At 46.3% G+C, this 23,734-nt stretch overlaps 3 protein-coding genes and 1 pseudogene across 5 annotated transcripts; 2 read left to right on the top strand and 2 right to left on the bottom strand.

The window, feature by feature from the left end:
- Positions 1–193: 193 nt before the first annotated feature.
- Positions 194–11,994, bottom strand: LOC309354936 (dnaJ homolog subfamily C member 3-like). The gene is made up of 12 exons (XM_081885242.1): positions 11,781–11,994; positions 10,141–10,251; positions 9,614–9,738; positions 8,733–8,807; positions 7,879–8,022; positions 6,410–6,591; positions 6,074–6,193; positions 4,784–4,889; positions 4,033–4,153; positions 3,398–3,530; positions 2,349–2,497; positions 194–1,642 (listed from the first exon to the last, which is right to left on the bottom strand). Exons 1-12 carry the CDS (start codon positions 11,977–11,979, stop codon positions 1,500–1,502), a joined length of 1,608 nt encoding a protein of 535 aa, XP_081741368.1. The 5' UTR covers positions 11,980–11,994; the 3' UTR covers positions 194–1,499.
- Positions 11,995–12,037: 43 nt separating this feature from the next.
- Positions 12,038–14,814, top strand: ADAT3 (adenosine deaminase tRNA specific 3). Of its 2 annotated transcripts, none has more exons than XM_081885244.1 (2): positions 12,038–12,233; positions 12,984–14,814. In XM_081885244.1, exons 1-2 carry the CDS (start codon positions 12,199–12,201, stop codon positions 14,062–14,064), a joined length of 1,116 nt encoding a protein of 371 aa, XP_081741370.1. In that variant the 5' UTR covers positions 12,038–12,198; the 3' UTR covers positions 14,065–14,814. The 2 variants fall into 2 exon arrangements, with proteins under 2 accessions (XP_081741370.1, XP_081741371.1); XM_081885245.1 differs by having other exon boundaries at positions 12,201–12,285.
- Positions 14,815–22,246: 7,432 nt separating this feature from the next.
- LOC309355178 (histone H2B 1/2/3/4/6 pseudogene) lies at positions 22,247–22,862 on the bottom strand (annotated as a pseudogene). Its single transcript has one exon. The product of its transcript is annotated as a histone H2B 1/2/3/4/6 pseudogene (transcript).
- Positions 22,863–23,013: 151 nt separating this feature from the next.
- On the top strand, positions 23,014–23,640 carry LOC309355177 (histone H2A type 1-E). Its single transcript, XM_081885750.1, has one exon. It carries the CDS (start codon positions 23,151–23,153, stop codon positions 23,538–23,540), a length of 390 nt encoding a protein of 129 aa, XP_081741876.1. The 5' UTR covers positions 23,014–23,150; the 3' UTR covers positions 23,541–23,640.
- The last annotated feature ends 94 nt before the right edge of the window (positions 23,641–23,734 follow it).

Genomic DNA, 23,734 nt, shown 5'->3' on the forward strand with positions numbered 1-23,734 from the left:
CAGGCAGCTGATTGGCCACAGTGAAAAGAGGACGATGGGATTAGATGGGTCTTTGATCTGATAAACCAGGGCTCTTTTTGTGCCCTTTTTTTGCTTCCAAGTACAAGAGAATTTGTGGGGCTGTGATGAGACAGATCCTCCAGACCTGGCCAACCCTCGTTTCTTGAAGCAGCGAGACAGAAAGACAAGTGAGAGCTTTGCAATACAAACGTTTAATCTTGACACTTTTGGTAATAGGTGGCGGTTTAACACCCCCTCCTTAACGTCCCTTCCTTCGGCCCCTGGGCAACGGCTAGAGCAGGTTCAGGCTTTATAGAAGTACTGTGCTGTCTTGGGGTGGGTGGGTGGGTGGGGTAAGGGGACAGCAGTGCCTCCCCCTTTTGCCCTGGAGCAGGAGGAAGAAAGTTAAAAATTCGCCCAACTGGAGTAAATTGAGGGAGGCAAGAATCCCTCCCTTGGGTGGTAGAATAGCAGACTCGCAATTCACACACTGTAACAGTCAAACGGTGGCAAAGAAGGAGGGGGATTTCACAGGGTTTAACTTTAGGGCAAGGTGTATGACCTAAGCTCCTCTCCCCCAAATCCAGACTGGGTTCTTGACCATTATTCCCTTTGTATTTGGGGGAAAGGAGAAGTCAAATGTGCAATACCGGAATCCACCCCACCAAAAGAAGAGATGAATTTTGCCACTTCATAGGGTGGCCCACACTACCGCAAAACCTGGTGGGTGTTGATAAAGAGGCGTTTCTCACTGCCTTTTCAAGATGAATAGCTGCATCAACGAAATTAAGGGTGTTGCAACGGAGGAAGGCCATTGCAGGACTCAGCGGTGCTTTCTGCCATCAGCAGAGATCACCCCACACTTCACATTACGCAAATATTTTCTCAGGTAGGCAAACTCAAATGCATGCCAACAGGTATAATCTCCTGCCTACTTTTCTTTTCTTTTTACAATTTAAACGGGTTGGTAGTTATATGGCAGTGAAGGATTTTTTTAAGGATAGATGGGAGTGGGGGCAGGGAAGGAGGAATCAGATTCCTTACCACCAGCTTAAAAAAAAGGAATCTCAGCAGACACGAGAGGTATAGCCCATCGGCCAACTAAGTCGAGCCGCGTACATAAATCCAGAGTTGCAAGGAATCCCATGAAAAGCAGGATTTTCAGAAAGGTATACAAGGCCCTGCATGCATGGTTACATCTCACCTTCCAGCCCCCCATTGCTTGGGAACCACAACCAGAGACAAGACGACACCATCTTTCTTCAGGCCTCAGCTCTAGTCAGAAAGAGCATCCAGACATCTGGGCCGGGGATGTCTGGATGCAGTGGGGAGGCCACCTCCACCCACCCCCATTGCATAGCGGTTGTTTTCTGATGGGGGCTGGTAACTTTTGCAGTGTCTGCATGGACAAAGCCCAGCCCAGAGGTCCAGGCACCTGCTTGCTAGCCACAGGGTCTTTTTTTTTTTTTTGCCTTCCTGTTCCAAGGCTCGGTCCCAAGTTAATTGAAGTGGAATTTGAAGTGGAAGTTCCCAGAACCAAAAGGGTTGAATTCGAAGGGCCACTGGTGCTGGTGTCCTGCGCCTCCCTGCTGGTTCTCTGGGTCCAGGGGGTCCTCGCCAGAGTCAAACTTCTGCCGCATTTCTGGAAGGGGGAAGAAAACAGAGAACAAAAACGTAGGGTGGGAGAGAGGTTGAAGAGACGGCCCCTGGGTCAAAAGAGGTGCAAGGCCTATCTGGGTGGACACACGTGGCTGGGAGAAAAGGAGGGAGCCAGCTCTGGTCTTCGTATCTCTCAAGCACTCCTTGTTAGCTTCAAATCTGAAAGCTCTCATCTCCATACGTGGATGCTTCTAGACCCATTTAAATACTTACTGTGTGCTAGGTAGTGTAGACAAACACACACACAAAACCCTACGTGGTCTCTGTCTGCGTGAATCAGTGAGATGCAGAGGTTAGACTAGGAGAGAGTCACGGATTCAAATCGCACCCATTCACCAAGGTTACAAAGGTGATGATGGGACTATCAGCAACTCACAGCTTGATCTGCCCACACAGGACTGTTGCAAGGTTAAGGGGGAAGTAGTGTCATGCACAGCATCCTGAGCTCCTTGGAGGAAATTTGAAGTTTAAATGCTAGCAAGTACAGGGAAATTAGTTGCAATCACCATTCTACTGGTACAGTTGTAACCCATTGCATACTCCCAAAATTCTAGCGGTTAAGGGGCAGGCTATCTTAGCAAAGAAGAACACATGCCAAATACGTATTCTTGCACTCGTTGTGCAAAACAACCAATTTGTCGCCGACAGTGAAGCACACGCAAACCTGAATTTAATCAGGCAGGCCTTACCTGGATCTGTCAGGACCTCTTTAGCAGCTGCAATGTCAATGAATTTCTTCTCAGCCTCTTTTTTCTCATCTTCAGACTGGAAATTGTCAGGGTGCCATTGCTGAGCTAGCTTCCGGTAGGCTTTGATGATTTCCTGCTTATTTGCATTCCTAGAGGTGGGGGACGGGGGAGAAACAGAAACTAAGTCTTTTCCTGCATTTTCTTCAGTGATGTGAATGATAACAAATTTAAGCATGAAAGTTTCCACAGACTGCATAGCTCGGATATGGGTTCCAGTGCCATGGGTTTCAGAAGAATAGGAGAACAAAGTAGGTAAGTAAAAAGACCTCGCTATGTTTGGCCAACTGAGCTCAGCATTCAGTGTATGCAAGCTATGGAGATATACAGAAATCTTTCATGTCTACCAGAGATTCCTGTGCAAACCCAAAGGCTTGCATATTCCTGCAGCAACCTAATTAGAGCCGCAACAGAGTTGTTCTTCCCCATTGCCACCTCATAAATACACTCTGCCAACCAACCAGTACATCTACTTTGCCGCATCAAATATTTACCCAAAACCTGGCCAGGCTGACTTTGTCTTTAAAACTATTGAGGTCGTTCCAATATTTATATCCTTTTGTGAGTGCCGGGTGGCTGGGTGGGGAGGGCAAGAGTTGAAAAGTTTAAAACTATGCTCTGGCAAAGCTATGACTTAAGGTCTGATTCAGTCAAAGTCAAGTCCCATTGAGTTCAAGAATAGACAGGTGGTGGCTGTGGTCAGAAACACTTCTGCCTGGCTTGGGCTGGTGTGTCTCAATTGCAGCCTTCTTTGGTACAGGCTGAACTTACCACAGTTACACATAGAGGTCACATTTGGATTAGACTACTGCAATGCATACTACATGGGGCTGCCCTTGAAAACTGTCCACAAGCACCAATGGGTTCAAAACAAATGAGGAGGTTGTGAGCTCAGTTTCTTGACTCTATTAAACCGATGCTGTATCAGCTCTCAATTTGTTTCCAGGTCCAGTTCTGGACCAGGAAAGAGTTATGGAAAGTGCATGCCATACCTCCGGATCCCAAGGATTTTGTAATAGTCCCGTTTCTTCGATTGCTTCAGGAGTTTCTGCGCCCTCTCCAACCCTTCTTTTAATTCCTCGTTTTCACCATCAAACTCTTTGGCCTCTTGATAGTCTTCAACGGCTACAAGGCAAGAGTTGGATTTAATTCAGGGGGGAAAGTGACTTTTTTGCAACCACTTTTTTCAACTTTTGTCTCTTGATGTTATTATCTGGCAGGTCTGCACACCTGAAATCTGACAGAAGTGCATGAAATCCAGAGAAAATAAAATATTCCTTTAAAAAACCAGCCACATGCCTAATCTTTTATTACTGTAATAAAATAAAATGAAAAGTTTCAAGCAATGACCCTGTGCTTGGTCCAGTGAGCAGGGGGGGCTGGACTAGATCAAGGCTTCTTAACTTGGGTCTCCTTCTGTTTTTGGACTACAAACTCCCATCATCCCTAGCTGGCAGGACCAGTGGTCAAGGATGATGGGAACTGCAGTCCCAAAACAGCTGGAGACCCAAGTATGGGAAAACCCTGAACCAGATGATCCTCAGCGTATCTTCCAACTCTATGATTCTGCAGGCAAAGCAGATGCTCTACCACTGACATGGTCCTCCTGCATCACCAACACTTTTACCTTTTTCAAACTCCTCGTTCAGGATATAGGCTTCAGCTCTGTCACGCAAGATGAAGACATTCCTGGGGTCGAGTTGGTGGGCTTCTGTGCAGATGTCTATAGCTTCATGAGGCTGTTTGCTCTGCAGCACACAAATAGAGGAAGGGAAATTTTTGCTACTGGTTTCCCAGCAGTCATGTCCCCCCACCATATCTGCCCCATTATCTATTCTGATCCAGTGGATCACTGTTATAGAGTAGAGAGATGGTGGTTCAAATCTTTCCTGAGTTACAGGCCAGTTGCAGCTAACAGGGTGTCCTCTAGATGCTTGATGGATGATTCCGGCCAACCCTGTCCATTAGCCGTGCTGGCTGGGGGAATTGATGGCTGTTAGGGAGTCCAACAACAACTGGAGGTCACCCTGTTGGCTACTCTGATTGTAGGCCAACAAGTTTCATTTCTACAGGAAGGAAGAAGCATGAAAAGGCTGAGAACATGACCCGGCACAGATAGGATACCAGCGGCAGATCGGGAAACCAAATGCAGATCCCTAGATTTCAAAACTGACATCTCTGTTACTTCTAAGGCTGACAGAGTTCATTCTAAAATGGACAAAATTGCAATACAAGTGTTATGAATTTTCATTCATTTCTGTCAAAGACTCTTGTTGTTGTGTTTGATTGTTTACTCCTTTAATTAAACAACAAAACAAAGCCAAGTTTGTTTCAGTTCCTATTCATCTCCTCAGACGGCCTGGACCACATTGCCTTACCTTGGATAAACAGTGGCAGATGCGTCCTTTTGCCTTACTGGTATAGATCTCCACGTTGGGCTCAGTTTTCATGGCTGCTTTATACTTCTCAATGGCATCTTCGTACCTGTCCCCGGGAAATGACAGAGAAGACAACCGTATATGGAAAGGAAAGAGCATGCGAACCTCGAGGCTGCACTATGCTCTCATTGACAAAGGGATAATGAGCAGCCAAAGAACTGAACGTGATTGGTCTGGTTTCGTGGTTCATCTGTGTAACAGAAAGCCTGTGATTATTCTGCTATCACTCTACTCAAGTGCAGAGATTGCTACCGCCCCCCCCCCCCCCGGAGTGCAGCAACATTGTGTTTTCATAAACAAAACCACATGATAGGCATCTATTAAATTATGAATAGTACGGAAGGGAGAGCTTTCTTTCCTCACAGCACTGGAGAAATGAAACAAACAAGATGGACAATAGGTGAAGGAGCACTTCGCAACACATGATTATCTTACAAAACTCACAACTACAAGAAATGGTGACCAACTTAGATGGCTCCATGGGTAGCTGCTAAGACCCGTTTGCCACAAAGTTGTCTGATAGCTCCCCTTTTAAAGTCATATGAATCTGCCTTGTTAGAGAGCCGGGTGTTCTCAGCAGGCAAAACACCATTTTCAGGTCTGTCTATCTCCAGTTAAAACAACCATGGGCTTCACAGCTGGGAAAAGACCCTCTGACCTGACTCTCAGAGAACCAGTTCTGGGCTAGCGGTCTGACTTAGGATAAAAGGCAGCTTCATGTGACCTTCTAAAAAAAAAAAGGGAGCAGACAGATTCATGAAGGATGCCCATGATTTGGGAGTGAACTTCCCAGAAACACGTTTCGTGTGGGATGCCTGCCTAGATGAATCCTTGGTCTGAACCCGCAACTTGGTTCTTATTTTCTTATCTCAAGAGTATCAGTTTACATTTTCTAGACTTGATGTACTGTAAATATGCCGCCTGTTGAAGTCTCAGAAACTGTTTATGTACTTAAGAGAGTCTTGCACAGGTGTCCTCCCCTCTCTGTGAACAGCAGAAACAGAAGCGATGATACACACTGAACAAATATATGCATATGGGTTCAACCCGCAAGCTCATAAACTGCTACAGAACAGAGCATTCCTCTGTGCACCCTTTGCACATGCTTATAGCATAACGATGTGCACAGAAGGCACTCGATGTGCCCTGACGACTTCTAGCCAGCCACCCATGCAAACAAGTAACCCAGGAAGGTTAAGGCGGGTGGACATAGGGAGGTACTCAGCGCACCTCTGAGATCTGATGTGCTCCTCGGCAGATTCCAGCTGCTTGGCGAGCTTCTTCACTTGCTTGTAGTGCGAGAAGCAGTCCTTGTCATCCTGATCCAGCTTCAAGCACTCCCGCACTTGACTGTGGAGGAAAAGAGACCGGGTCTAGAAGCAACAGGAGGGATCCAAGACACTGGAAAGGCCAGAGGGGTGCAGAAACTCCCTGCCTGTGCAATGCTGCTCCCCAGCTGCTTTATTATTAAATCCAGACACAGTGCCTGGGATAGGAAATATAGAATGGCCCCCCTGCATGTGTCTGTAACACACCGCGCAACATATGCATGCATGCACCACTCACTTTAAGGACTCCTCGTGTTCCCCCAAGTTGTAATAGAGTTTGCTGAGCTTCAGGAAGGCCGCCCTGTTATCGTTACGCAGCTTGGTGGTGGGTTTCAGGTCCATGATGGCCTTGTTGTAGTCGCCAAGGTATAGGTAGCATTCAGCACGCAGCTCTTTTGCTTCTGGGTCCCAGGGGGAGATCTGAGGCACAGAGGAGAGGAAGTTAATATCCTCAAAGCCTCCTGCTGTTTTTACTTTAGAACCTTGGTTGGTAGCAGAGGAAGTTGTCTTACACAGAGTTGGGTGGCTGGTCCATCTAGCTCAGGATAGTCCACCCTGACTTGTCCACCCTGGCTCTTAAGGGTTTCAGCCAGGGAGTCTCTCTCTACCCTACAAGGAAATGCCAGGGATTGCACTGTCAGGAGCAGGAATCCTAACATGCACCTGGGCTTCATTGCATGGAGATGTTCTAATGTTCAGCTATGGCCCTCCCAACCCCAAAACTCATTTCTACTATATTTATTCAGAGTTTTGTGTGTGTGTGTGTATAATTAAAATTTATTTATTATTCCCCTCCCCAGGACTTGATAGTGTGCCAAGCCCATTAGATTTCCACTGCTCTTTTCCAGCTTCAGGTGACCGGGGTGGGTGGAGATGAGGGAAGAGACAGAGGTAAAAGGCAAAAAGGCAAAGGACCTCTGGATAGTTAAGTCCACATACAGCTTTCCAGATCCATGTGGCCAGCATGACTAAAATGCTTCTGGCGCAATGGAACACTGTGACAGAAACCAGAGCGCACGGAAATGCCATTTACTTTCCCACCGCAATGGTGCCTATTTATCTACTTGCGCTGGTGTGCTTTTGAACTACTAGGTTGGCAGGAGCTGGGACATAGCAACAGGAGATCATCCCATCAAACCGCTGACCTTCCGATCAGCAAGCTCAAGAGGCTCAGTGGCTTAGACCACAGCACCACCCACTCCCTTTGGAAGAGGCAGAAGGCGACAAGGACCATGCTATTTATTCCACTTCCATTTTTCCTCCAAGGTGGTGTACAAGGATTTCTCCTCCTCCACTTCATCCTCACAACAACCTTATGAGGTGTGTGAGGGTGAGAAAGAGTGCCTGGCCCAAGGTCACAAAATGAGCTTCACAGCTGAATGGGGTTTGGAACCCTGGTCTTCCAGGTTCTGGTCTCAATGTTCTAACAACGCAGGTTAAAAAGAGGGTTCGTCCTCTCACTCAGACACCACTTCTCCCCAGCCATTCCAAACAATGGACGAGTTAAACACCCCCACATGTTGGCCCAAGAGGTGTTGCTGTGTGACTACTTCAACACAGCTGAATGACTTTTTTAGACTTCATAGCACTCTCATACCAACTACCACATTATAAGGACTGGAAGGCAAGTTCCTGAGACCCGTTAACCTGACCCATGGTGCTGCTTAAATAAGAATATAAAGCTAGGAGGAGTTGAAGACAACATACCTCAATTGCTTGATCCAAAATACTGATTGCTCCCAGGTAGTTCTTCCTCTGGAAGGCAGTACGGGCTTCTTGCATGGAAAATTCGAGCTCAGAGACGCGCGCAAGCTGCCTTTGGGCCTCTGTATTTTCCGGATTACTTTGGAGCTGATGAGATCATTTTTTCAAAAAATAAAACAGAACGCATGTATTAGGTCACTGAATATTTTAAGGAGTTGATCCAAATCTCTGAGCATGTCTGAAAATGTCCATGTAGCTGACACAGGGAGAAAAGATGGGGGCCAATACAGAAAGAACAAAGGCTATGTATTTGGGGATTTGAAATTATGAGAAAGGTTATTTCCCAAGGTGCTCAGCTGGGCAGATATCCCACCGTTCCTGGACCATTCCTGCTTGTTACAAAGCAAACTTTCCCAAAGAACTACACTCCCCCATATTTCCCACCAATGCATCATACTAGGTATTATTTGCACACCACAGTGAACGCAATATTTTGCATAACTGAAAGATTTGAATCCAATGTGTGCTGCTGCAACTTCCTAACTGGCTAGAACGTGCAAGCCCAAAGAATCCTGAGAACTGTAGTTCACCCCCACAGAACTAAACTAGACTCTTAAACTACAATTCCCAGGATTCTTTGTGGGAAGATTTTAATGGATGCAGCCAGTGTTGAGCGGAGACTGGTGCTGCAGGCTACCGCTGCTGAGCTATACAGCCTTTCTGATGGCCCTGAAATGGAATTCTAAGGAGGCAAGAGAATATATTTTACCAGCGGTCCATTGCCAGACATGAAAATGAATGTGCATCGCTAGCTGAGGCTCCTGCACCTGTGATGTGGATGTGCGCAGGTTGCTTACCACAGCTTCAAAGTCCTGCTTGGCTTCCTGCGTGCTGCCTTGTTTCAGGAGGATGTTGCCTCGCTGTAATCGGGCCTGTGGGACAGAAACCCCCCCATATCCTTTAAGACAAGTGTGACAGGGAAGTAGGTTTGGGTGACAGCAATCATTTCCTGCTTGGAAACAGGAAGCTTATCCATTGGGATGCACAAACTGCTTGTGCACAAACCATTCGTGCTTGTATACATTTGCAAACACACGCAAGGAAGGATAGAGTAAGAATCTGCAGGGCCCCGATTATATAGCAAAACGGGAAACTTCACAAATATACCCACTGCACGAAGCTGCTCATGCATCCTGGTTCCTTAGAAGGACACCATGGCAAAGGGAAGACCAGCCTGGCCTCAGATATCAGTGCAAGGTGAGCAGCTGCAGGGACCTTACTATCTCCCTGCAGCTCGCCACCACACACCTCCAAAAAAAAAAGGGAACTTGCTCTGTGCCACTTGCCTTGGGACAGCAGTATTGAGGGGAAGGTACACAAGGGCTGCTAGGCAATTTAAAATAACAAAACCATATGGATCTTAAAATAACAAAACCATATGGATCTGAAATCAGCTGATCAGAAGACAGGATAGAACATCTTTAAAAATAAAACAAATAATGGCTGCGGATTAGCTATAACCTGTATCAACGGCATCTGCCAGCATGCCCATGCTGTTCAGAATCATTCTCCACCCATGCAAGAGGCACTGAAAAAGGAAGCAGGGGACTGATTTGAATCATTCAAACTAGTTCTCTGAGCCGGAAACAAGCCCTTCTCCCTGCACCCTTTCCCATTAAGAAGGTCTTGGGGAAAGGGGGAGAAGACACACACACACACACACACACACATTACTTACAGCCATGAAATCCGGCTTGAGCTCAATAGCCTTTGAGAGATCAGGGAGCGCCGATTTGAACTTGCCCATGGCTAAGTAGATAGTTGCCCGTTTGTAGTAGGTAAGGTAGTTTTTGGGATCACTTTCTAGGAGAGTTGAGGGGGGGGGGAACCAAACAGAAATAAATGTCAGTATGCTTAACAGAACGTATACTGTGTGAAGATGCGTACAGTTCGGCATCTGCACCGTCCCCCTCATGAGTAGCAACATAAACTAATAATTATAGGGACAGGCTGGATTTGCTGTGGTTTCGCTCTTTCACATGCATTTCTCTGAACCAGCTGCAGCTATATTTAAGATTTACAATTATACAAAAAACAACAGATCAGGTAGTGGAACCATTATCTTCCAAGGGCCCTCTAACTTATACCTTGAGAGACCTCAGAAGTCGAGTGACACACTGACACTGAGAGGGCAGCATAAGCCCGTAAGACGCCTGTCAGTTAGATGCCTCAGGGATGACAGTCAAAACAGGCTATATTACTCACCCACCGCAGAGTGGTAGTGTGATAGTGCCTCAGCCAGCTGCCCAGCGGCCAATAGCTTCCGCCCCATTTCCAGGTGGTTTTCTATCTCAGCTTGCCCAGCAGCCAGCAAACCTGCAAGGTATGAAATGGTTTGTGAGACCAATAGCCATTGTAACAGAGCAGGAGAAAGAGAGGTGTCAGTAGAGGACGTATGCATGTTTTAAGGAAAGGGGGGCCCAAGCAAAATGGCAGGACACCTGCTTAGGGTCAAGCCTGTTGGAAGTACAACAGCAGGGATAATTAAGCTAGCAACCTAAGGGTTAATTCTATTTGCAGTTAGCCAGCAAACCAAGAGAATTGTGAAGGTGTTGCCTAGCACCCAGTCAGAAGGGCATGGTGCTTGCTGAGGTAACTCACGCTCTGACTGGCTATGTAGTTCTGAGAGAGTTTCCCCTTATATGTGCAGTTGTACATCTTACTGCTGTGAACAAGGCTTTAATTACGAAACACAAAAACCTGTTTATTTCTCCTCATATTTATGTACTGCTTTTGTTCAGGTTGAAACATTAAATCATTATTAGTTTCTTTTCTCTCTGGACTCTCTGCTATTGAAGTGACTCTGTTAAAAACTCCTTAGCATTTCCAGGGGGAAGGGGGATGAGATGTGAAAGATCACTTCTGGAAAAGCCATTCAGTTACTAGTTCCAGAACCAGGTATCCTGCCAATCTCAGTTTTGTTCACACTGCATAGCTTTCTGCAAACCCAGGAGGTGTGTACTGCAGAAGTAAGCTTGAAGGGCAAGTAGCTCTAGAACTGGTGTGCTGTTTTTATAAATTCAACAGACAATGAAACTATTTTGAAAACTAAATCCATCGTGCTCAAAAACAGCTGCCTCCTGTCATTTATCTTTGTCTCCCATATGAGATGCAAAGATCAATCAACACAATCTCCCCAGACCCGTGGAAACATCTGGAGCGATCTGTTGGACTAGAGACTTTAATATGCATCACAAACTTGTTCCAAGTGGGGGTTCTAACTACTGTACCGTTACGCCTTTCCGACATACTAGCTGCTATCGTTGCTTATGTATAGCAAATGAAGAAATATTACAGATACATTAGGAAATCATGCGTATGGTTTTATAATCAAGGAATGTTCGTTTCAATTTGGTTATCCGACAGGTCCTGTACAGTCCTGCCTCTGTTTGGGTAAATAATCAGTGTACTCTTTGTGGAGACAGCTGGGTGTAGGGCAGAGGGAGCGACTACCTCAGCCGCAAGATATTGACCGGTAGCCGGCAGGCACCTTCCACCGGATGCAGAAGATCAGAAGTGCAAGGCATGAGTTGCAGAAGATGGAGAACACTAAGGACTAGAAACATGCTAAGAGAGAGCGGCAATGAAATGGGGCGGGGCTATAAATATGTGGGCGGGGCTACAAGGCGCGTCAACGTGAGAGGGCGGGGCCCGTGGCGGGCGGGGCTTAGAAGGTGGGTTGGGGGCGTCAGAGCGAACCCTGACGCGGAGGGGCCGGCAACACAGGAGGAGGGGGGAGAGAAAGGGGCGGGGCGACCGCCTACGCAGGAGGCGGGGCCAGTAAAAGCCCTGTCGCTGAGGGCGAAGAGGAAACGACCCCCTCGCCTCCCGGTTACCATGGTTACCTGGCAACTGCAGGTCCAGCAAAACGCACAGCAAGGACGCGACCCACAGCAGCCGCCTCTCGCAGCCCCCAGGGCCCAGCCCGGGGTTGTCCCCGCCTCTGCCGAGCAGCCCCAGGCCGCGCCACACCGGCTGCTGCCCGGACTCCATGTCCCAGCTCCGGACCCAACTCACTTCCGCTTCCTCGTCGGCGAAAACCATTTCCGGCCGCTCTAGCCTCTTACTTGTCTCTTCTTCTAGGCTACGTCAACGTGCCGACTCGGCCTCCCTACTCCTCCAATCGCGTCAAGGAAAGGGAAGAAGGACAAGGGAAAGGGGGAAGAAAGGAGCTGCTGGCCAATCAGCTTCCACATCGTGGATGCCGTGGAACTTAGGTAGCCAATCAGCGCCACGTGAAGTCCCGGCGCACCACGTGGGCGGATGCGTTTCGTGGTCTTTGCAGAGCCAAGTCGGGGGTGAGATTCAGATGCACGTGTGGATATGATAATAGGGGGATACTTTTGCAGGGTGGGATAATGAAAATTCTAATGATGATCGATCGTCATCGTCCTAATAATAATACTTGCTAGTCATAAATGTAATAATTAGGAATTTTTAAATTCAGCACTTGTGAATTTCTTATGTGGGTGAACTGGACTTGTGCACGTGGGCTCATCGCCCCCCCGCCCCGCTCTGGCTCATGCGGTTCAATCCTAAAGAGTACCTCTGAGCATGTGCAGAGCGACTTACTTCCTTGGCTGAATCATCACAATCCCTCCCACCACATTTGAGAACCTGAAGTCCTAAGTATCAGCCTGGTTATAAAATAAAACACTGCGTGTGTGTTTGCCTGTGTGTTGAAATGGGCAGAACCTGTTCTGCTTATAGTTATTTTAACAGGTTTGACTAAGAGAGCCTGTGCCAGCGTTTGGTAACTCGATGAGCTCTAGCGATGCATTGATATTTCCCAATGTTTATCTTTCAAGAGCAATAGCTTCGGACTCATTTTCAGTAATCTAGTTATTTGATTGTGAGCCTGCAGGCATAATCAGGTCAGGATTCCCACTTACAGCCCTTTAGAAGTCATACATAACAATGATCATGACATGCAGCCTCTTAGTGCAAAGAGGGAGAGAGAGACTGCAGCAAATGTGCAGGTGGTATAGATTTCTTGTGTCGTGCATTTTTGATAACCGGCTCTCTTCTCCCTTCAGCCCGCCATCCAGAGAGCATGCCAGGGATGCGCCCATCCTAATGGAGCCAGGCTGCAAGCGCCGGAAAACGGTGGAGTTGAATGGGGCCCCCACATGGGATGTGCTTCCTGTCCTTTCTGAGAGGGAATCCCAGAGTGTGGTTCTAATCCCCGCCATTGCCGCACCCATCCTGGACAAGAAGGAGGCCTGCCGCCTGGTGAGGGAGGTCTCTGCCGCCTACCCACTGGGGGACCACCCGCACTTGAAACGCGTCCGTTCCTGCGTCTCCGCGGAGAGCGCCCACCCACTGGAGATGATCCTGTGCCTGGCCAGCCCTAGACCAGAGCAGGATGACTCGCAGTCCCTTGCTGCCCTTTTCCCCAATGGCCAGGTCGACCCGCGTGGCTTGGGGGAGCCTTTTTTGACCCTGGTGCCAGCCTTCCCGCCCTTGACCCGCCCCCAGTATGAGGAAGCCTCCTCGCACTGGCCTGTCTCTTTCCATGAGAATAAGCGCATCACCCGGGCTCTCAGCGGCTGCCTCTTCACTCCCTCGGAAAAGGCCGCCATGCAAAGCCATATGGAGCTGGCTATCCGAGCGGCGCGAGAAGGTGCGCACCTCAGCATGGAACCGGTTGGGGCTGTGGTGGTTGACCAAGCTTCTGGGAGAGTTCTGGCGGCGGCGCATGACTGCAGGAAAGGCTTCAACCCGTTGCTGCACGCCGCTATGATTTGCATCGACCTGGTGGCCCGCGGCCAGGGAGGTGGGGCGTACTGCTATAAAGATTACCCTGCCTGTACCTTCCTTCAGTCGGATGGCGACTCAGGCCATTCTTCCTTGTCGGGCGACGGGCTCCCCTACATATGCACCGGCTACGATATGTACTTGACACGGGAGCCGTGTGTGATGTGCGCCATGGCTCTGGTGCACTCGCGCATCGGACGGGTTTTCTACGGCGTGCCGTCCCCACACGGCGCCCTGGGGACCAAATACCATATCCACTGCCGCAAGGACCTGAACCACCGCTTTGAGGTGTTCCGCGGCGTTCTGGAAGACCAGTGCCACAGCTTGGCACATATTTTGGTGCCCGGGGAATCAGGGAAAGAGAGTCCTTGAGGAGGATATTTCTTGTTATGCTTCCTTTTTAACTTTTTATAATATATATTATGTATGTCTTATTTTAAGAGAAGTAGCGTGTCTGCGGTGCTTTGGAATGTGTACAGTGGTACCTCAGGTTAAGTACTTAATTTGTTCCGGAGGTCCGTTCTTAACCTGAAACTGTTCTTAACCTGAAGCCCTACTTTAGCTAATGGGGCCTCATGCTGCCGCCGCGCCGCAGGACCACGATTTCTGTTCTCATCCTGAAGCAAAGTTCTTAACCTGAGGTACTATTTCTGGGTTAGCGGAGTCTGTAACCTGAAGCGTATGTAACCTGAAACGTGTGTAACCCGAGGTACCACTGTATTTGTGTGGGGGGAGTTGTCTCTCATTTTTACCCTTTTTACTGTTCTTTTTTTTTCCCTTTTGAAATACGTTATTTAAAAAATAGTCATGTGTCTGTGGTAACTGGGAATTTGGAGTACCTGAAACTGAGCAGTGACCCTTTACAGATTTTTGGCACTTGTGAGAATTTTTTTGTGCATTGTGAGAAATGATGAGTAGGGGAAACCTCTACTTATAAATGGTCCTATGTGCAGTTTTGAGGTTCATGAGTTGGACCTGCAAGAAAAGGTTGCAGTGCGGAAAGCCCTTGTTCAGGATATTAGGTAGCCAGTACCTCCTTTCCCTTGGCCTGCAGCAGTTGGTCAACTTTCCACAGCTACTGAGCATGTCCAGTCCTCGTCGGTGTTTTGTGGTCCCCTCAGTGTTTCTTTCTATCAATAATAATAAATTTTTATTTGTATCCCGGCCGAGGCCAGGCTCAGAGCGGCTAACACCATAAAAAGAACACAAAATAAGCAACCTACATCACAAAAGTAACATTCAACAATCACTGGGATAATATAAAATAATAATAATATCAACATATAAAAGCTAAACAAATCCACTCAACAGTTGCAATAAATAATTTCTAAACTATAATCAGTAAAACAATGGCAAGCCACAGAATATGAAATAATACAATGCAAATTGAGAAGCAGAGACTAGAAGGTGGACCAAGGCAGGTGGAAGGAGGTCTTGCCTGATGAATTCTCTCCCCTCTCCCCTAAAGTTGTTTTGTACATCTATGTACCTGGGATTTCACTTGAGCCTGCTGATACCTCCTTTGTGGATTATTATTATGATTGCTACATAGGGATTCGTGGTTGGAAAATTCAGGCACCACCATGTTGATGACCCCAATGTACACTTCATGTGGGGAATACTACACATATTTCATTGTATTCCTGACTAGCATCCTACCAGTCAGCATGAAAAGGGATCTTTTTAGCCACTATATGCTCCAAAGCTAAGCATTTGGGAACACACAAGGTGCTTCAGCTTCAGAAGAAGGTACTTCAAGATCTGTTACGTACAGTGGAGATTTACGGAAAACAACTTAAAGTCACTCCAAAATAAGATATTGGAGCACTCCAAATCATGTGTGCGCACAGAAAATAGCTGAAGGGCAACACGTGGAGATCTGCCTTGCTTGTTGCAACACACCCCTAATTTTTATTAAATGTATAATTAGAAGATTATTGTATGATCTTGGAGCAGCTGTGGCTGCAACTCTCATGAAGGGATCCAACACTTTTGAGTTTGCCACTGTGCTGCTGCCTTGTATGGATACAGAAAACCAGCACTGGCAGTGACAGGCAGCTGCATTCAAGAGTGGCGCCAATGGACTGTGAGCCTAGGCCATGCCATTTTAGGGGATGAACCTTAATTTTCGCAAGTTTCATCAGTGAGAGGGGGGTCTTAAAAATATGTTTTTGCTTGTGAAGAAATCTTCTATTGGGCAGCATTTAGTGTGGTAAATGATGAGGAAGCATATAAACTGCTTTTGGAGAACCAAAGAATTTTAATTTTAACTTCTGAAAATGTCAGGTAATGCTAAATAATAATAATATAAATAAATAAAGTAAATATATTGATATATAATATAACTGCCTATTTTAGGCAATAATTTTTTAAATATTTCTGTGCAATTTTATATGCATTTTACTTACCAAGAAAAAACCCCCTAAATTATATTAATATAACCAAAATATCAACTTTTTAGCACCTCTCATTTTGGGAATTGGCAAATTGAAAAATTCAATTTGAAGCCAACCTTCCCCTTCCCAATGCCCATCAGTATGCAAAGGTGAGGAAGTCAGTATGTTTTAGACCCAGAATTGCTCGTCAAAATTCGCTGGCTCTAAAATGCACCGCATCATTTCAAATCCATGGTACATTTCAATCGATAGACTTTCATTGCTTTGTATAATACGCAGCAGCGACTATTTAGGAATGTAATGCGACACGCAGCCTCGTGGAGCAGAGTGGCGCAGCGGAAGCGTGCTGGGCCCATAACCCAGAGGTCGATGGATCGAAACCATCCTCTGCTAAGTTTAATTTTTTTTTTTGAGGGTGACATTTTAATTTGGTAGCAATGTGGAAGAAGACAAATCCCTCCTTTAAATTAATATGCAGGCAATTCGAGTCTCAAATAGCTGCAATACCTTCCAGTTTAGATGTCTGGAGACAGAAGTAATTTGTTTAAATAACTCTGTTTCCCCTTCAGGGAAAGGAAGACTCCAATCAATGGGTTATATATCAGGGTCCACTCGTGCAGTGCAAACTTAACTATGATTACTCATAAAAGGTATTGAAAAATATGTCTTTCTGTAATAGTTAGTCGTTGATTTGTGTGGTGTGTTTTTTTTAATTGTATATATAATTCTGGTAAATCGTTTTGTGTTGTTTTTTGAATGAAATTGCGGTATATAAGCATTTTTAAAAATAAATTTAAAAATCTATTGCATTCAACGGGGCTCGCTCCCACGTAAATGGGGGTGAAGCAGCCCCACTTAATTAAATAGGACTTACTTCTGAGCAGTAGATATGGTTGAGGCTTGCACTGTGAGTGGGATATCACCCAAATGCGATTTTATATATACAGCATAGCAGAAAAAGACTTTGTGGCTCAAAACCTGACCCTTACGTATCCTCACTGAAAGCCAGATCTACTTCTGAGTAAGCTTGCTTAAGATTTCGCTGCAAGCTCATGGAGGGTGATAGTATTCCATGGGGGACCCCAACTCCGCCCCACACCATTCACACAGTTTAATTTGATTTGATTTGACAGCAAAGTTGCAAACAAACCCGCAGCTTTTTAAAAAGAAGCCCTAATGAAATGTGATCCAAGAAGAAAAGGAAAGGGTGCTTTTAAAAATCCTTCGGATTCACTAATTGCTACGTTTGCAATTCACTGTGATCACAAATGGTTGCAAGCCAAGCCTTGCGGTTTATAAGAGCAGAGGTTTATGAACGCGCAAGGATGAAATTCATCGTTAAAAGAGGTCTCCTTCCAACGGCCAACATTTTTTAAAATGTGTTTCTTGTGTTTCTATATATACATGCTTAGTTGGGCAAAGGAGGGGGAGGGGCTTCTTAGCCAGATACGGAAATGAAAGAACAAAACATACTTGATTCTCGAAAAGGGCCCTTTTTTGATTTTGATTTTTTTTCCTATTTGGGGAGGATTCAAAGCAATCTCTTTAAGAAAGGTAAAAGGCAAAAATGCAAGCGAACAGAAAAAGAATTAAAAAAAAATTCAGCCGCCCGAACAGGGACTTGAACCCTGGACCCTCAGATTAAAAGTCTGATGCTCTACCGACTGAGCTATCCGGGCTCTGATAGGGTCTTGTTTCAGGAGTAGTGTAGTGTGTTTTGGCATAGCAAGCCTGCAGGTTCTTGGCACACTGTCCTTCCCTTTGTTTCCTCCCAGAAAGGTAAGAACACAAGAAGAGCCCAGCTGTTGCATCGGGCCAGTGGCCCACCTTGTCCGGCAACCTGTCTTTACATTGGCCCAGCCATGGGGCCCATGGGAAGCCCAAAAGCAGGAGGTGGGGAGGAGATGGGGGGGTGCACAGCGTTCTCCCCACTTGTGACTCGCAGGAACTAGACCCACTGCTTCCAACGTAGCCACTGAGACTAACCATCGTTCAAAGCCTTCCAGGTTGGTGCCGCTAACTTAGATCCCTAGTAGTTCTTAGATAGAAGAAAGAGACAGTCATTTGTTAACCCAATGGTTCAATGATTATTATACATATTTTATCGATTTAAAGCTTGAACAGAATCACATAATAACAAATTATTAATACTGCAACACAGCAAAGTGCAACTATCAACTGTCAGGATGGCCGAGCGGTCTAAGGCGCTGCGTTCAGGTCGCAGTCTCCCCTGGAGGCGTGGGTTCGAATCCCACTTCTGACAAAACGTTACTTTTAGTGCCTTTCCCAGAGAATGGATTGGAGATATTCTTCTCCTTCTCCTTTTTGGGTGCACTGTGGATAGCTATCCTTCAATGAAAATTGATTGCGTACAATTCACACGCCCCTGTCCGCCATCGCGGTTAATTGCAGTTTTAATACCCCCAAAATTACTGTCATCATTATATGACTAAGTAGCTTGCAGATCAGCACAGAATATAACTCCTTAAATCCTTAAACGTCCTTTATCGTTTCTTCTCTCTCATTCTCTCCCGTTTTGCCCCACGTTTCGGGCAAATGTGAAATTCGACTTCCTGGTTGATTTTGTTTGATCTGAAATAAAGCTTGAAATAGGAATATCGAGTGCTCTATTTATGTAAGCATAAATGGCGTGTGTTGATAGGCGAGAGTAAAGTTCAGTAGTGTGATTTCGCCATCTAGCGTTCACTTTCACGATTTTAACATTCCGTATTACATTCAACAGCTATCCAGGAAACAACTCTTTCGTAACTGGCCGGTTAGCTCAGTTGGTTAGAGCGTGGTGCTAATAACGCCAAGGTCGCGGGTTCGATCCCCGTACGGGCCAATGGTTTGTTTTTGGAACCTTTTCCAATGCAATATTGTTAATTCTCTCCGATTTTCACATGCTTTCATTTATTTTTTTGACAAAATCCTGCAGGGAGCTGAATGGGAAACTGTATAGTGTACTCCAGCGGGTGTTTCTTCAGACGCCTATCTCTGGAGCATAAAACTAATTTCTTTCCCGCTCTGTGGTTATAATAGAGGCCCTCCACTCGGTTGTGATCTGTTCATTATATCTGTTGTGATCTGTTGCGTTTTCGGTGTAGGGAGATAATTCAGATTATAAACGCGATGTCATTCCCGAAACTTCAAACGAAACAAATACCAGTTAGCTAATTATTTACTAAAATAGCTAATTTACATCCTGGTCAGGCTTACTGGGGCTTTTTACTGATAGGTGCCTTCTTAGCGCAGTAGGCAGCGCGTCAGTCTCATAATCTGAAGGTCCTGAGTTCGAGCCTCAGAGAGGGCATGATATTTTTCAAAAACAAAAAAGGGTAAACTAAGATATTTATGCGTAGAGTTAATGCCTTCTTCAGAGGCTGCTGAACACGTCTTTTGTTGACCCATTCTTAGCAGCTCAAAAAGAAAGTATAATTTGGGGTGGGGGGTTAGGACGTAAGACGAACCCAGCTGGATCAAGCCAATGGCCCATCTATTCCACCATCTTGTTCTCACAGTGGCCAGATCACGTTGGTATTCAGAGGCATGTTCGAAACGGAACAGCCTCCATGCTTTTTCGTGTTTAAGTGATGTTTTAAGCCTCCCTGTGCTGAGAGAAGCACCTCCTTTGTCACTTTCACACTAAGCAATAGGTTTACAGAAAAGGTTCTATACAGCATGTACAGATTTAAGCCAAGGTTGTGGAAAGCTGTTGGCTTTTCAGATTTCGCTTTCCAGATATAATTCTTGCCTGTTGGACATGCTGTTTGGGAAGGACGGGAGTCCATTAACAAGATAGGAAGGCCGCAGGCTCCTCGCCCCTGAGCTAAGCCAAACATTTCATTGTGGGACGCATTTAGATTTTCTCTGCAAAAAGATTCGTATATATCACCCTAGGTAGTAGCCCCCTTCCACCAGATCAGACCATTGGTCAGCAATGCCAATTCAAATATCTTCATGGCTTCTGGTATGGGAGTCCTTTACTAGTTTTAGCCTGAGATGTCAAGGATGTAACCCAGGACCTGAGTTGCAGCCTTTCCCCATCCTCCAAAATTTCCGCCCAACGTGGGGCTCGAACCCACGACCCTGAGATTAAGAGTCTCATGCTCTACCGACTGAGCTAGCCGGGCTGCTGGTTTATGGACCTTCTTTCCATCTCCTCCAAGCAGCTGAAAGATGCCCTTTCTCTCTGTCTCATAAAGGTAGACATGAAAATCACCCATTGAAACTGATCAGCGGTAGATTCAGGACAAACAGAAGTCCAGCGGTTTGTGTAATTCATCACCATAAATGTGGTGACAGATTATCAGTGGCTTAGACATGCCTGACACTGGCTACCAGTTAAGGAAACTAAATGGAACCTCCAGCTTCAGATATGGCATATATTTTCTTATGGGAGTGGGGCTAGCGAGGAAATACAGTAGCAGTGTTGTTTTAGGAACTTTCACAGGGAAACCAAAATGCTTGTTTACAAAGCTATTGTACTAGCAACCTTACTGTATGCTTGTGAAACATGAACCACTTAAAAATGCCATCTCCAACTCCTTGAAAGATCCTATTAACCGTGTCTCTGAAAATTTTTACACATCATTTGGGAAGACAGACGAACTAATGCCAGTGTACTGGAAGAAGCAAACATCACCAGTGTCAAAGCAAGGATTCTTCAACATCAACTTCATTGGACTGGTCATGTTGTGCAGATGCCTGGTTATCGTCTTCCAAAGCAACTACTCTATTCCAAAGCTAAAAATGGAAAGCGTAATGCTGGTGGTCAACAAAAGAGGCTCAAAGACTCTCTCAAGGCAAATCTAAAAAAAAATGTAGTATGGACACACTGACAACTGAGAAACACTGGCCTGCAAGTGCTCCAGTTGGAGAACAGCCTTATGAAAGGTGTTATAGACTCTGAAGACGCTCAAACTCTGGACGAAAGGAGAAATGTGCTAAGAGGAAGGCACGCTTGGCAAACTCTCACCATGATCAACTCCTGCCCAGAAACCTATGTTCCCACTGTGGAAGGATGTGTGGATCCAGAATTGGCCTCCACAGTCGCTTACAGACTCACTGTTAAGACTGTGTTCATGGAAAACAATCTTGGCTACGAATGATCGCCAAAGAAGACAGTAGCAGTGCTGTTTTAGGGCACTGTTTATTATGGGATTGCTGAATACTTCAGGCTGACCAACTGTGGGGAGCAGAATGCTATACCAAATACCGGTAGACCTTTAACCTGACCAGGCTCTTCTGTTATGTCCTCAAGAGCTTTAAACCCTCTCAAATTATAGTCACTCTGGACCTCTACTAATTAGTATTTACCTCTAAAAAACGATGACCCACACATTGGAACTCCTTGCCTATTGACATCAACCAGGTGTCTTCACCTTCACTGAACTCTTTTCAGCACCTGCTAAAAACATTTTTCTACAGTATTTAGGCAAGCCTATTCAGACATGTCAGATGTCAACATTTGTTTTAATTTGGTTTGTTTTTAGCTTATTATTGATTTTAATTATTTGTTGGATGTTTAGATACTTATAAACTGATAATGTTGCTAATCTTTTTGTAAACTGATTGGATGTTTTACTACAATCAAGTGGTGCATAAATGTTGTGAAATGAATAATTATAATTATCTTGCCTCCCAAGAGAAACCCAGGGCAGCAAACACATAAAGGATAAAATACCAGCAAATAAAACACCTAAAACGCATTCCAATACAGGTAGACTGGGGGAGATCTCTACTTAAAAGGCTTGTTGGAAGAGGGAAGTCTTCAGTAGGTAGGGCTCAAAAAGTCACGAGATGGCAGGGACATTGCTAAGTACAGTACTGAAGAAATAAAACAGGCCTAGAGCCAACCTATTTGCAAATTTAGGCTGACATCCTGAGTTATGGGGTAGTTACATGATTTCCTAGGACCTGTATGTTGAATAAGATCAAACATTCTATAAATCAAAAAGACAGTAAATTTCTGCCCGACAGCATTTCCCCCATTGGAGTGGGATCTGAAACCGAGCACCACAGAAAACGCTCCAAAAACTCTATAGCGCAAATCCTTAAGTTTTTTAAGTAGCATGAAACAGAATTTACCACTACAGATCTACCTTCAAGTCATGTCTCAAGCTATTTAGTCTCTCTGGTTAACCAAGAGGCGATGCTTAGCAATATCAGCTCATTTTACTGCGAAAGTAGGTGGCTCTTAAAAGAGCCTTTGGTTTTCTTTTTTGGAAGCCCAATAGTCAGTTCTCCCCGGGGAAGCTCACTTGGAGCTGGTGTACTTGGTGACGGCCTTGGTGCCCTCGGAGACGGCGTGCTTGGCCAGCTCTCCGGGCAGCAGGAGTCGGACGGCGGTCTGGATCTCCCGGGAGGTGATGGTGGAGCGCTTGTTGTAGTGCGCCAGGCGGGAAGCCTCGGCCGCGATGCGCTCGAAGATGTCGTTGACGAAGGAGTTCATGATGCTCATGGCCTTGGACGAGATGCCCGTGTCCGGGTGGACCTGCTTGAGCACCTTGTAGACGTAGATGGAGTAGCTCTCCTTCCTGCTCTTCTTGCGCTTCTTGTCGCCCTTCTTCTGCGTCTTGGTGATGGCCTTCTTGGAGCCCTTCTTGGCCGCGGGAGCGGATTTCGCTGGCTCAGGCATCTTCCAACTTTCTACCGACAGCCCCGAAGGAAAAAAAGTCGAGTAACAGCCGGGCTGCGCGCTCTCCTATTTATAGGACGCTTATGCAAATGAGGTATCGAAAAGCTCTTGTCACAATTGGCTACACTCCTCGCTGACGCAAAAGAAAAAGAGAAGGGCGTGGGTCCGGAATTCTGCTCTGCGCGCCGGTGAGCTCTCATTGGCCAACCGTTTCCCGCCGTCCTCTCTCATTGGCTGCATTTCAGAATTCCTTCTGCCGCTGGCATCCTGCACGGTCATTGGGCAGTGAGTTCCAGAGGCTGACCAATAAGAACGTGCAGTCTCAAAACCAGGGGAAAGTATATAAGGAGCGGAATCGGGCACAGTAGCTTCATTCAGCTTCGGAGGAGTTTGTTTGTGTGCATACTTTCAACGTCATCGCCATGTCTGGACGCGGCAAGCAAGGAGGCAAAGCTCGGGCCAAGGCCAAGACTCGCTCTTCCCGTGCCGGACTGCAGTTCCCGGTGGGTCGTGTGCACCGTCTTCTGCGCAAAGGGAACTACGCAGAGCGCGTCGGAGCCGGAGCGCCCGTCTACTTGGCTGCTGTGCTGGAGTACCTGACTGCTGAGATCCTGGAGTTGGCCGGCAACGCTGCCCGGGACAACAAGAAGACCAGGATCATCCCTCGCCACTTGCAGCTCGCCATCCGCAACGACGAGGAGCTGAACAAACTCCTGGGCAGAGTCACCATCGCTCAGGGAGGCGTCCTCCCCAACATCCAGGCTGTGCTGTTGCCCAAGAAAACCGAGAGCCACAAGGCCAAAGGAAAATAAAGCAAGAAGAAAGGTGCTAAAAAGTAAACAAGCCCAACCAACCCAAAGGCTCTTTTAAGAGCCACCTACAACTTCATAAAAAGAGCTGATTTTTCTCTTACTACTTGCGTGATGTAAAAACCCATGCGAAGCCTTGAGGAAGAGTTAATAGTTTATAAAATTATGGTCCTCCCGTTCGCGAGTCTTTTGCTAGA

This window comes from Podarcis melisellensis (genome assembly GCF_964234715.1).
Source record: "Podarcis melisellensis genome assembly, chromosome: 13".
NCBI classification, from domain to species: Eukaryota; Metazoa; Chordata; class Lepidosauria; order Squamata; family Lacertidae; genus Podarcis; species Podarcis melisellensis.

Bases quoted from the DNA above. Each gene is read 5' to 3' on its own strand.
- ADAT3 (XM_081885244.1), top strand. From the start codon at position 12,199: ATGCGTTTCGTGGTCTTTGCAGAGCCAAGTCGGGG. The intron at 12,234-12,983 runs GTGAGATTCAGA...CCCGCCATCCAG, and splicing joins TTTGCAGAGCCAAGTCGGGG to AGAGCATGCCAGGGATGCGC.
- LOC309355177 (XM_081885750.1), top strand. From the start codon at position 23,151: ATGTCTGGACGCGGCAAGCAAGGAGGCAAAGCTCGGGCCAAGGCCAAG.
- LOC309354936 (XM_081885242.1), bottom strand. From the start codon at position 11,979: ATGGTTTTCGCCGACGAGGAAGCGGAAGTGAGTTGGGTCCGGAGCTGG. The intron at 4,890-6,073 runs GTGCGCTGAGTA...TCCCGGGGACAG, and splicing joins GAGCACATCAGATCTCAGAG to GTACGAAGATGCCATTGAGA. The intron at 3,531-4,032 runs GTAAAAGTGTTG...CTTGCCTTGTAG, and splicing joins GAACGAGGAGTTTGAAAAAG to CCGTTGAAGACTATCAAGAG.